Source organism: Pan paniscus, chromosome 3 (genome assembly GCF_029289425.2).
Source record: "Pan paniscus chromosome 3, NHGRI_mPanPan1-v2.0_pri, whole genome shotgun sequence".
Taxonomy (NCBI): domain Eukaryota; kingdom Metazoa; phylum Chordata; class Mammalia; order Primates; family Hominidae; genus Pan; species Pan paniscus.
In genome coordinates, this window is record NC_073252.2 from 57,510,595 (window position 1) to 57,524,297 (window position 13,703).

Here is a 13,703-nt window from a genome sequence, read left to right on the forward strand (position 1 = left end):
CCAATCCTGACACGGTGCGGGGGGCGCGGGTTCGGGCCCCGCATGACGTGGGCGCCACGGCGGGAGGGGCAGTCCGGGGAGCTCCGGCCGCCTTATTAGCGCCCCGCGGGTCGCCAGCAGCCAGCAGACTGCCGCGCTGCGAGCAACAGGAGCCGGCGAGCGGCCCACTCCTCCCACCTCCTCCGCCTGCCTTCTCCTCCTCCCCTTCGCTCCTCCCGCCCCCACCTCTGCGTGTGCGGCGGAGTCGCCCTCTCCCTGCCTCTTTCTCCCGCTCCCGCTCGCTCGTCTCTCTCGCTAATACTTCCCCCTGCTGTGCTCCGGGGAACCCAAGCATTCTCCGCGCTAACCTTAGGGACCAATGGTGCTCGAAAAGCCTCGAAAAAGCTGCTTTGGGCAGAGATAGTTGGAAAGCCCCTCGTCCCTTCCCCCTCTCCCAGGCTTAGCCTGTGCCCGCTTGCAGCACCTTCTCGCTCCTGCACACTCTGTTTGGGAGGACGGGGTGAGAAGGTGAAGTGGAAAAAACTGCAGAGCAGAGGGGGCCAGTCTCAGAGCTCAAATTTCATTTTCATTGAAGCAAAGCACAGAAGATCATTTTTTTCTATTTCGCATTTTTTCCCTTTTCCTTTTTTTCTTAAAGAAACTTATTTTGGGGGGGGGGTTTGCTCTGGGCATTTGCTTTGCCCAGTAGTTGGAAAGTGAACTCGACTCGTGATGGTTCTCCTGTCACTTTGGTTGATAGCAGCCGCTCTGGTAGAGGTTAGGACTTCAGCTGATGGACAAGTAAGTGGAAAATAATAACAATAAAAAAAACTCAAACCCAACCTTTTCCCGAAAAGTTCCTCCCCTCTCTACCCTCCTCTCTTTCCTCCTTCTCCTCCCACCCTTCCCTGTTATCTTTTGCGTTCAGAAACGGTGTTTTGAGGGCTGGGCGCAGCGTGCGGGCTTTTGGGGGTAGAGGGTTGAGTTGCACGGGAGGTTACGACTCCCACTCCGGGAGCCCAGTCTTGTCACACCTAGGGCTTCACCAGTCTGCGACATTCGTAACAATTCCTAGTGACAAACCGCAGCCAGTTCCCATCCTCGCCGGGCCATCTGGGCTTCCCCTTTCTGGAGGGCGGTCTGGGCGCTTGAATGAAGTTCTGGACGCTGGGTCCGGGATCCCAGCGCTCTGGCTGCTGCCGCCAGAGTCGGGTTCCTGGAGCTTTCTCTCCTCCGAACTGACTCACGGTTTTTTCGGGCAGCCGGAGGCGGGGGTTTCAGGAAGTCCTTGGGCCGGACAGGGAGAGATCCAGTAGACACGTGTCCTGGGAGTACCACGGGCCGGGCTAGGATTTGACAGTTGGGGAGGGGGGCTGGAGACGTTTCCTGCCCTCCGTTTTCCTGGGCAGAGGCTGCAGGCGCCGGCCGCCTTCTCCCCTCCCCCTCTGCACAACTCCTCCTCTTTTTAAAGCTAAGTTGAGTGCAGCTCTGTTTCTTTTCGGCCCTGCCCCCAACCCTTTGGAGGCTCAAGGTGAAGCCCGATGCTCTCAGAAGAGTCCTTGAGAAGGCTCCGCCAGGGGAGCTGTTTGTAGTAAATCATATCAGCACTGGGCCGATGGGACTTTGGGTACAGAATTTCTCTGTTAGTTTTTGTAGCTTCTCCGGTCGGCCTGGTCTGATCGACCATAGGGTAAAAAGTAGAGAATTGTCTAGTTGATTCCTGACCTTAAATCTGATTAATCAGGCCCCCTGTTAGGTGTATTTTGGCCTGTTAAATTCATACTTTCTTTTCTAATCCAGACCCAGTACGAGTTTTCAGAAGAGAGCATTGAGAGTCTGTATGTATTTTTGCTGGCTTCATAAGTGTTAAATTAAAATGAAAAGGGTCAAACAACTCCCTTCCCCAAATTGTTATGGAATTGGCTCATGGAACCTTCTACAAACCAAGGTGCAGGCTTTAGGCACCAGTCCCAGTCTCTAGCATCTCCTGATTAGTTAGCTCTTGGAAACCATTAATGGTAGAAATAAAACTCACAAGGTGATAAGATGAAACCCAGTAACTTTCTTTTTCTTGCTTTCCCCCTCCTTTCCAGGCTGGTAATGAAGAAATGGTGCAAATAGGTAAGCTTTGTTCTCAGATGTCACTCTTATCTTAAGTTGAAAGTAAGGGAATGAAGTGAGCTAAGCAAAATATTGTTTCTGAAATGTTTCCCGCTGGTGGTTAAAAAAAATAATCTGTAGTCCGGAAACATTTCTGTTCTTCTCTTCCTCTTTCTGGAGGAAGGTCCCACTTTCCTGGGGCTAAATTATAGTGAGGTAAAAATTCTCCTGCAGTTGGACATTACAAGCATCAGTTTATTACTGTCTTTGTACAAGCCACTGATATGTACTTGGAAGATGATGGAGGGGCTGTAAGATGATATGGAGATGAATGAAATAAAATCATCAATTTCTGTAGCATTTAGGAGGAGCACATTTGAGTACAACAGAAGGCAAGAATGCTACATAGAAGAGAACAATGAAGTACAGAGCATGGAAATTTTTCTCTTACAATCTTTCCTGCTTTGGGTAAATCCTCTGATGACTTCTGTTATTCAATCTGCTTTAAAATAATTATCTCCTAATGTGAAAGATACTGTTAGGCCTTTTGCTAATATCTAAAATCCCAGTACTCTTCTGATGGTGTGGAGATTCTTACTCCCATTTTATGGGTGAGGAGACTGAGATTCAGAGAGTGTAAGTGACTTGCAACAGGTCACTCAGAAGTCCATGGTCTTTCTTGAAGCTGTTTAGAGTAATGTATTTGTTGTGAATGCGGAGGCTGAAAGTCATCTGGCAAGAAGCCAGGCTACATTCAAAGTCTTTTCATACACATTTTACTTGGATTACTTTAAAAGATAATTTTTCTTTTTGGCAGAGTATTAGTCTCTGTCAATTCTGTATTTGTCAGGTGATATTGTAAAGCTGTCTTTTAGAAGAAAAGTTTTTATTACTGCTGCTGCAAACATAGTTACAAGTCATTGGCCGTTTATTAAATGCCAGGCACAGTGTTGATTGTTTCATGTATTATGTCAACTGATTCCCACAGCCACACTGTGAGGTGGGGATACTATTGTGCCTATGTTAGAGATGAGGAAAATGAAGCTTGAGAGGTTGCATAGCTACCTGTTATAGTACACAGTGGAGATTCACACTTGTTAACTAAGAAACCCAAGAGCTAAGCCCAGAGGTGTGTATATGTAGCCTGTAATATATGAGCATATATCAAAATGCTCCTTCCTACTCAGTGCTTAGCATTGTTGGATGTATTTCCCAAGCTTAGACCTCGATGGCAAGAGGAGAACAGTGGGGAGGAAAGGCACTGAGAACTGCCCTAAAAGTACAGTGTTTATGATCAGATACTTGTCATTCGTAGTTGATAACATTCAGCCATCAATCCTTATCTTTTTAAAGAATTTTTTTTAACCAACTCTTAAGTAGGGAGAAGAAAGTTGTCTTATTTTTAATTACTTAAATATTTGATTACTTACACGTCCCAACTTTTCAATATGCAAATTTAAAAGATGTCTTAAGATCACCCATTCCACCAAAAAATTTCATAAAATATATAGCTTTGATTAGAATTTTAAGATAGAATTAGGATGCTCTCATATAAGAGGCCCTGGATTGAACCGAAGTTTGGTTCAGTTGTTTTGCTAATGTAAATTACTATGGTAGCCCTTTTAAAGGGAAGAAAATAGTACAGGTGCCCTTAAATTTGGCAGAGGAGAGATAAGTCATTATGAAAGAGAGGAGGCGGAGCCCTCTTAGGGTGTAGTGCTGAAGATTTACTTGTTCCCGTATTCATCTGTTTTATGGGATTTCTCTCTTTTATTATTACCATTCTTATTTATCGTTTTCAAGTTGAATGAAGAGAAGAACAGATTGAATAAAATAGATTTTGGCCCACAGGTCTTGTGATAGCAAAAGTATAACTATCATTTCACTTTGGTTTATGTATCATATGTAAGAAAATCTTATGTACAGTAGTTAGTTTTGCTCCCCTGTTCCCATGTGTAAAGGCACTGCTACACTGCTAACCTGGAGATTTGGTGAAATGCACTCCTGAACACGTTATTTATTTTTTTTCTATTAACTGATTTAGAAGTAGTTTTATATAACTACCTGGGGACGTGTTATTTGATCAGAAATACATTAGGAAAGACAAATAATGTTTGTAGATTTTATTTATTTATTTTTCAACAAATTGGCTAGAAAATAAATTTCATGGCCCTGAATAATTTCTAAATAATTTAATGTTTCAGGAAGGGTTAAATATAAATGAGTAATAAACCACAAGTTGTTAAGAAACTAAATTTTAAAAATACTTTCTACTGAAGTGTAGTATAGATGTAGGAGGGTGCATATAAGTGTACTTTGCTGATTTTTCACAAAGTGAATGCTCCTGTGCAGTCAGCAGTCAGCAGCTGGATCAATAAGTTGAACATTACTGGAATCCCTGTACGTCCCTCATGCCAACTGCCAAGCATTCTCCCGTTATGAAAGGTGACTGCTCTCCTGACTTCTAACAGGATAAATTGATTGTGTCAGTTTTTCATGCTCTTTATAACTAGAGTCACAGGATATGTACTTCTTAGTATTTAACTTAGAAGGTCAATTTTCAAAAATATATCTTATATGCTTCAACCCTCTAGACTAGGAAGGCTTTTATTTAGGTAAAGAGAAGGCAGTTTGTGATGGGGACAGGTTAGAATATGTATAGCTATGTCACCAATATAGTGTCTCATGCAGGATATTGCCTCCTTCCTTCTCTCTTCAGCCAGTGGAATAATACCTTCTTGGTATGTGGGAAAGTAGGATTCACCCTAGAAAAAATGGGTAAATAGGTTTTGAACCCTGACCTAGTTGTGTGCCTCTTTGTCAACCAGATAGGAACTGCCTCTCTAACCACCTACCTATACCCATACATACATATATATCTGTGTGTTTGAGTGTGTTTCTGTATATATGTGTAAGTATGTTTCATGAGATCATTGACATACTTCTAGGGCGTATCAGGGAGCACTGTCATTTCTGACTCAGAGTATTGCCTTGGTAGGATGCCTGAGTTAATTGTGGGAAACTGGTGTGGCTGGTCCAATTGGGTAAGGAGGCTTGCTCAATGACACATGTGGCTTAGGAAATAATCATAGTTCTGTAGACATTGGAAAATCTGAAAAAGAATTCTCTGAGTCCTTTTGTTTCATAAGCCACCACTGAGATTGCTTGAGTATCATTTGAGGAAAAAGCATTGTGATCCTTTTTTAAGCTGTCTTCCCTTTCCCGACCCCACTTGGAATTGGGGCATATCTTCCATCTCCTGATTCCTCTTGGAATTGGGGCATCTGTCCTATTTCTGTTCCCCAGTTGCAAATTCCATTACATCCCAATCTTAAAAAAATAAAGTTGCTAATCTTATTCTCTCAGATATCTAGTTTACTAAGAGATAATTTTTCACCATTTTCAGGTTTCAGTTTGTAAGGTTTAGTGTGAGTCACTTACCTAGTTATTGACCAGTAAACATTGTCACTAGATTAACCCTCATGAGAGCAAAGACTTTGTTTTGATGCCAGTTGTATCTCTAGTACATAAAACAGTGCTTGGTAGCTTGTGGGTCCTTAAATATTGGTTATTCAATGAATAGATCTAGCAAGCAGGATATTATTATATTAAGGTTTATCTATGTTCTGAATTTCCTTGAATGCTCTTGTTTTGTGCCTTTCTCCAGGCTGAATTGGTCCCTAAGAAAATGAAGATGGTGACAATGGCTATACAATTAATTATTCAATGTTATCAAGGCCTCTTGGGACTCTTCTTCCACCCCACAAAGCACAGGGACCTAGGCCTATCATTTTTTGTATGCTTTTCTGTTTGTACTCAATAAGTATTTGGTAAATTGAATTGAATTCTATGTGCAGTTTTGGAATGCCAACTAATTTTTTGTTTTTTTAACTACAGCCTACTTGGGATCATTTGCCCTATTGCTGGCATCAGGAAAGATAAGCTAAGCTAAGATTAAAATCTGTCAATCCAATTTGCCAGCAGCAGTACTAGAAAGTGTGGTGAAGGAGGTTTAGGGGGATCCTTTGTAAAATTTAGAATTTTAGCTACTCAAGCCATTATTCTTTCTTGTAACTAAAGGTAATGGAGTTGGCTTTACTGATTTATCTTTTGTCCCTCCATTGAGCATGATTATGGTGAATGTTAACTGCTTCAAGATTCTTAGGTGAAAATTTTATTAAGTGCAGCATGCTATGTATCACCATTATCACAACTTAGTGTTGGTGTTTAGCCATGCTTTCACTGCTTTTCCTTGTCATTGTACCAAATAATTATAATATTGCTCAGAAATGTTAAAAAACCCTCAAGGTCGCCTCTGCTTCCAGGATGATGATCTTAAAACATTCTTTACTTTGAGTAGCCAACCCAGATTATCTTGGAAATCCATTAGGGACCATTCCAAATTGCCTGGCAAAATCATGAGTAATTTTGATATGAAGAGTTGGGTTATTGTGCTTGGAAAGGATATATTGACAATGATGACTTCAATGGAACTTTAATGCTTCTTTAAAAAGGATTGCTATTATCAGAATTTTGAGAATCTTCTCTTTAGTGTTCCTGTAGTAGAGATCAAATTTTATTCCTAAACTATACTACTTCTATTATTATAAGTTGTTGAATTTATTCTTTTTAATTAGTCAGTGTTTTCCCAGATTGTTGATGTCTTACAAGTGCCCACTGTAATTATATTCTTTAATTTTTCTGGATTCTTAAGATTTTTGAAAATCATTCCAGTTCCCAAACTGCTGTTATAATTTAGCGTGTTCTTATTCAGACTTCTTTCAATACACACACTGTATTTTTTGTATAACTGTTTTTGTTTTGTTTAATGTTTTAGTACAATTTTTCAACATAATTACAAACTCCTTCTGAACTTCATTTTAATCTCATCATACTAATAAACTCTAATTTGTATAATCATTTTCCTAACAGTATTTATTTTCCCATGGTAATGAATGTTGCCACACAGTGTTGTGTATGTATGTGTCATTGCCTGCATTTCAAGTGACTACTTTAGGAGAGAGCCCCACAAGTTGGTTACTGAGTAAAAACAAATTCACATGATACATTTTGACAAATGGCTTTTGAACAAGTCTGTATGATCTGAACTCCTACTAGCAACTTAGGAAAGTATTGATTTTTAAAATTTCACTTTAGAATTATTTCTTTCTTCTTTTTGATATTTGAATATAATTTTTAAATATTTGGTTATGCAATCTGAAAGATGCAGCGAATTCATAATTTTTCTAACTCTCAAGTACCCAATAAATATGAATAATCATATTATACAAATGTTTTTGTAATTTTATTAGTACTACAAGAAGACTCATCTGCCTCATACAGTGCAATCTGAGAGTTGTATATTCCTGAAAATGGACAGTGAAGCATGGGAAGTTTCCTAGCATAGCAACCTCTGTTCCCACATGTAATTTATACCTCCTGATTTTCCAAAGAAGTTTACATGACTTTGCTGACTAACTGTAAATCCCTAGGAGAAATTTTGTGGTAAAATGTCAGTCTCTTGTTTATGAAAATGATTGCCACAAATTCAGCCTGATGAATCTTCATGGAATTTAGAACAAATTGTGAGCAGCATGAAAAGGTATATCTTGCTCTTGAAGTGATTGATAAAACAAAAATAGTTATTAGGAAACTTGTAGCAAGTAAAACAGGATTAAATATATGATTCCTCAGATACTGTGGTCTTAGTAAATCACATTTCCAACAATTTTTCTTAATATTTAGTAAGTATATTTTTATTTAGATATGCAAACAAAAAGAATGATTGATGGCATTATTCATGAGTTCCAGTTCTCTTTCCTTTACGTGTAAGAACCTCTCTCTTTTACATGTAACGTTCATTTTTTTCTTTCTTTTTTTTTTGAGACAGGGTCTCGCTCTGTAACAGAAGCTGGAGTGCAGTGATGCAGCCATGGCTCACTGCAGCCTTGATCTCCCCAGCTCAGGCGATCCTCCTGCCTCAGCCTCCCGAGTAGCTGGGACTACACTGGCCCCATTTCCTTTTTCTTTTCTTTCTTTTTGAGACAGAGTCTCACTCTGTTGCTCAGGCTGGAGTGCAGTGGCACAATCTCAGCTCCCTGCAACCTCTGCCTTCTGGGTTCAAGCAATTCTCTGCCTCAGCCTCCCGAGTAGCTGGGACTACAGGTGCATACTACAACGCTGGCTAATTTTTGTATTTTTGGTAGAGACGAGTTTCACCATCTTGGCCAGCTGGTCCTGAACTCCTGACCTTGTGATCCACCCGCCTCAGCTTCCCAAAGTGCTAGGATTACAGTGTTAGCCACCGTGCCTGGCCCTGGCCCCATTTCTTAATCTAAAATCTAAATCTATATATCCAGGAGAGGACCTGTTAATACTCGTATTTCCTCTATCAAGTGGTCGGGAGCACAGACACTGTTGACTGAGTAGTTTAAAATCCTAACTCCACCGCTTTCTAGCTGGTAACCTTAACATCTCAAAGTGTTACTTTCTTGTGTGTAACATATGCATAATACTACATTTTAGAAAAAAATTTAATTTTAATTTTAAGTTCCAGGGTACACGTGCAGGACATGCAGTTTTGTTACATAGGTAAACGTGTGTCATGGTGGTTTGCTGCACCTATCAACCTATCACCTAGGTATTAAGCTCAGCACGTATTAGCTATTTTTCCTAGTGCTCTCTTCTCCTCCACCCCACCCCTCAATGGGCCCCAGCGTGTGTTGCTCCCCACCCTGTGTCCATGTGTTCTCATTGTTCAGCTCCCACTTATGAGTGAGAACATGTTGTGCTTGGTTTTCTGTTCCTGAGTTAGTTTGCTGAGGATAATGGCTTCCAGCTCCATCCATGTTCCTGCAAAGGACATGATCTTGTTCGTTTTTATGGCTGCATAGTATTCCATGGTGTATATATATCACATTTTCTTTATCCAGTCTATCACTGATTGGCGTTTGGGTTGATTCCATGTCTTTGCTATTGTGAATAGTGCTGCAATGAACATTTTTGCTGTGTAGAAACTCTTTAGTTTAATTAGATCCCATTTGTCAATTTTCGCTTTTGTTGAAATTGCTTTCAGTGATTTTGTTATGAAATCTTTGTCTGTGCCTATGTCCTGAATGATATTGCCTAGATTTTTCTTTTAGGGTTTTTATAGGTTTTTTTTTTTTTATAGTTTTGGGTTTTACATTTAAGTCTTTAATCCATCTTGAGTTAATTTTTAAATAAGGTGTAAGGAAGGGGTCCAGTTTCAATTTTCTGCATATGACTAGCCAGTTCTCCCAATACCACTTATTAAATAGGGAATCCTTCCTCTATTGCTTGTTTTTGTCAGGTTTAAGGTTGTAGATGTGCAGTGTTATTTCTGAGTTCTCTGTTCTGTTCCACTGGCCTGTGTGTATGTTTTTGTGTCAGTACCAGGCTGTTTGGGTTATTGTAGCCTTGTAGTATAGTTTGAAGTCAGGTAGTTTGATGCCTCCAGCTTTGTTCTTTTTGTTTAGGACTGTCTTGGCTATATGAGCTCTTTTTTGGTTCCATATGAATTTTAAAATAGTTTTTTAAAAATTCTGTGAATAATGTCAATGGTAGTTAAATGGGAATAGCATTGAATCCATAAATTACTTTGCCATAGTCTTGTGAAAATACTACTATTTACTTCATAGCATTCATAAAATGCTGCTACGCTGTAAACAAGATAGAATCATAACTATTGTTATTAGTGTGTCTTTGACTTGTGCTGTTTCTTTTTCTTTTTTTAAAAAAACTTTTACTCAAAGAGAGGTACTTCATTCTAATCCCTACATTTTAGGTAGGTCTGCCTATCACCATGAATTTCCAGGAACTTTAATTTCCTGTGCCATGGACTTGTAAACTGTCCAGCCAGTCAGCTCACCATGTGACAGCTCTTTGAGAGTTTTGTTTTCATGTATTATCTTCATGTTTGTATCTCAGTGTAGTATTGTTTAATTAATTGTAATATAGCAGTAGAGAGAGGGAGTTGAGAAAGGAATGGTGCAAAACCAGTTATTCCATATGGATTCCATGCCAACTATATTTTATGTTTACCAGATACAATTCTTTTACTTCTTACACCTTATTTTGTTGGAATTCCCTTCATTCCAGTTTGCTAACAGAAGTCATGTAGAAGTCATGACTCCTTTGGATGCGAGTGACAGGAACCTAGTTCACACAGGTTAAGGAAAACAAAATTGATGAGGTTTCAAAGTCAGGTATAGTTGGATCTAGAGTTCAAATGATACTGTCATGGACTCTCTCTCTCTCTCTTATTCCCTTTTTCTCTTTTTCCTTGTATCTTTCTCATTTGTCCTCTGTATTGGTTTTATTTCTCTTTCAGAGTAGGATTGGTTCACCTCCCCCTACACCTCCCCCTACACCTCCCACAAGTTGTGGCAAAGACTGTTGCTGTCATCTCCAGGCTGTCATTCTACCTTTCACTCCAGAAGACAGATGCCTCTTTTTTGACAGTTCCAGTACATTTCCTGGTAGAGATTTTATTGGCTACTTGATTTAGTCATAAGCTTGAATCATTCACTGTGGTCAGGGGATGCAGTACTTTGATTCACCTGGATTGGGGCATTTTACCTCTGATTTATAAGGAGTGTGACTGGAGTATGACATGGTTAACCTGAAGGGAAATCGGTGTGCAGTTAAAGAAAAAGGAGGGATGCATGCTGAAGAGTCACACATCATACAGTAATACCTCAAATGCAATAGCTTTCCAGCACATTGGATGGGAGATAGTGGCTGTGGCAGGCAGAATAATGGCGCGCCAAAGATGTCTGTGCCTGGATCCTTGGAACCTGCGAGTATGTTACATGCCAAAGGGGGATTAAGTTTGCAGATGGAATTGAGGTTGACAATCAAATGACCTTAAAATAGAGAGATTATCCTGGATTATCAGGGTAGGAGTCTTTATAAATGGAAGAGGGAGGTGAAAGAGAGAGAACCAGAGAGGTGGTAGCAGGAAGACTTAGTCCCCTGTTGCTGGTTCTGAGGATGGAGGAAGGGGGACCATAAGCCAGGCGATGCCGGTGGCCTCCAAAAGCTGGAAAAAGCAGGGAAACAGATTCTCTCTTTTTTCTGAGACGGAGTCTCGCTCTGTCGCCCAGGCTGGAGTGCAGTGGCGCGATCTCGGCTCACTGCAAGCTCCGCCTCCCGGGTTCACGCCATTCTCCTGCCTCAGCCTCCCGAGTAGCTGGGACTACAGGCGCCCGCTACCACGCCCGGCTAATTTTTTGTATTTTTAGTAGAGACGGGGTTTCACTGTGTTAGCCAGGATGGTCTCGATCTCCTGACCTCGTGATCCGCCCGCCTCGGCCTCCCAAAGTGCTGGGATTACAGGCGTGAGCCACCGCGCCCGGCCCAGATTCTCTCTTACAGCTTCCAAAAGGAATGCAGCCCTGCTGATGACTTGATTTTAGCTCAGTGACCTAGTAGACTGTCCCAGTTTCTCCTACTTTTTGACAAAAGTATGAGCCAGGCTATTTTAGATTTGGAAAATGTAATTATCGCAAGTAAAGTTACAGTGAAAACCTTTAACAGTGCTGTCCACATTTCTTGTTTATTTTATTTTCCCCAGGCTTTGCTCTTGGAGGCAAATGTTAATTTTTATAGCTTCAAATTCTATACTCAATATTAATCTTTCAAAGTTCTATCTAGCAAAAATTATAAGAGGTGTGAGAAATATTAATTTTTAGAGTGCCTAACATAGCTCTCGAGTCTGTAAGATTCTTAATGATGCTAAATAAGCAGAAGTACTTATTTAAAAACTGAGATTGGAATATTAAAATTTTGGCATTTGGGCTTCACTTAAAAACAAAATCTTTTTTACTTATTTTGTTATTGATTATTTGGTCATTTTAAGATGTAGCAAATAAAATGCTTGGATATTTTTCTTCAAAGCATGCTTTTTCTTTTTTTGAAATATCTTCTCTTACCTGATTTCATGTTCTAGTACACTAAAGAATGTGTTGTTCTTTCCTAAATGGCTTTTTTGAACATAAATATTGTGCAATTGCAACAAATATTTATTAATAAGCCAGATTTTTAAAAACTAGAAGAATTTAAGTACACAACTATTCATTCTTTCTTAATAATGAATAAAAAAGCCATGACCTTTATTTTTCAAATAGCTTCATAAAAATATTATACTATGAAAATAGATTTGCAATTAAAATAAAAGACACACCAAAGAGGGTGTCAGACTTGTGGTGATAAGAGCCTAGAGGATTTGAAGTGAGGAAAAAAGAATTTGACTGTGTTCAGAATTTCAGCATGTGTCACAATTAATTTTTAATTGCTTTTGAGGGAAGATGTGTCCCCTTCCCCTTAAGTGTTTACAGCTTTGCTGAGCCCTTTGGCATTTGGCGTCCTCCTTAATGTCCATTCTTCGCCCTGCTTGCATCTTTCCTGGAGCAGCTGGCTCCCATCATTTCTGATGAAAGTCATTCTCTTACTCTTGGCTCAGGATTTGGAAATGTTGTTGTTGGAGCTGCTTCTTTAGATGATCTTGAAAATGCTTATTCGATTTCATTTTGAGGCCAGATTATTGCATACTGAGAATTTATACCTGATAAAAGAAATTGCCTGTGTGAACTGCCACTTCATCGTAGTTAACCAGCCAATTCTTGGGAGAGAATTCCAGTCTTTTAGATTGGGTAATGGGGCATGGATTGTTACAGCCAGATTGGATTTTAGGCCCTCTGTTGATGTGGAATTTAAGGTCCTTCTAACTGTATCACATCAGGCTGGGTGGGATTATAGGGTAGAGAGGCCTGAAGGGGTACTGGGACTTGGAAGAAATCTGAAACTGGCTTTCTTTTTCTATAGCTCTAGTTAGAGGTGATGATAACAGCTCACTTTTCATTTATTAAAGTGTTATTAGATGGACCAAGTCCTTTGTATACTTCACCTCATTTGGTCCCCATTATTATTTTTATTTTTACAGATAACCTCTGCGAGCCTTAATTTTCAGAATTTGCTTGTAAGATGCCAAAGCGTGCATCAGTCAGGAACTAGAATTCAAATGCAATGCTTTCTGACTCCAGACCTTTAGTGCTCAACCATCATACCCAAATCTCTTCCTTGCTTGGAGCCATATGCATCAATCACAAGTATTTCAATATTCTATGTGCCTGGGGTAGCTTTGGTATTGATTAGACCCTTAAAAATTTGTGTGACATATAAGAGATTTATACTGAAGTCGCTCAAAGTCATTGCAATGTTGACAGTACTACTGAAGACTTGTTCTTTTACAGTTCTATAGTGTGGTCTTTGCAATGTATTGGGGACATCTAGTATCCCCTAGGGGATATTTGTGTCTCATTCTGCTACATACTTAGAAGGAAACCAAGATATCTGTTTCAAGTTGTAGCATATCTGGCTGAACATGTAAAGGAGTTAAGATGATCCTAGAGCATGGGCCACTGTGTCTGTCATATGTCATACAGTGCACCTTACCAGCCCCAGCACAGAGCAATCTCCCAAGAAGCTCCACTTCCAGACAGAGCCATTGGTTAGACTTCCCTCCCTCTCCTTCCTTCCTTCCTTCCTGTAATGTACACTAAGGCTATGTATTAGTCTGTTCTCACACTGCTCTTAGGTTGGTG

At 40.1% G+C, this 13,703-nt stretch overlaps 1 protein-coding gene across 1 annotated transcript in view; it reads left to right on the forward strand.

Annotated features, from left to right (window-relative positions):
- The first annotated feature begins 643 nt into the window (after positions 1-643).
- The window catches only part of ADAMTS3 (ADAM metallopeptidase with thrombospondin type 1 motif 3), a 290,472-nt gene continuing 277,412 nt past the window's right edge, over positions 644-13,703 (forward strand). The window contains exons 1-2 of the mRNA XM_003818364.6: positions 644-780; positions 2,073-2,100. Coding sequence (XP_003818412.1) covers positions 712-780; positions 2,073-2,100 — 97 coding nt within the window. The 5' untranslated portion in view covers positions 644-711. The remainder of the gene's footprint in view (positions 781-2,072; positions 2,101-13,703) is intronic.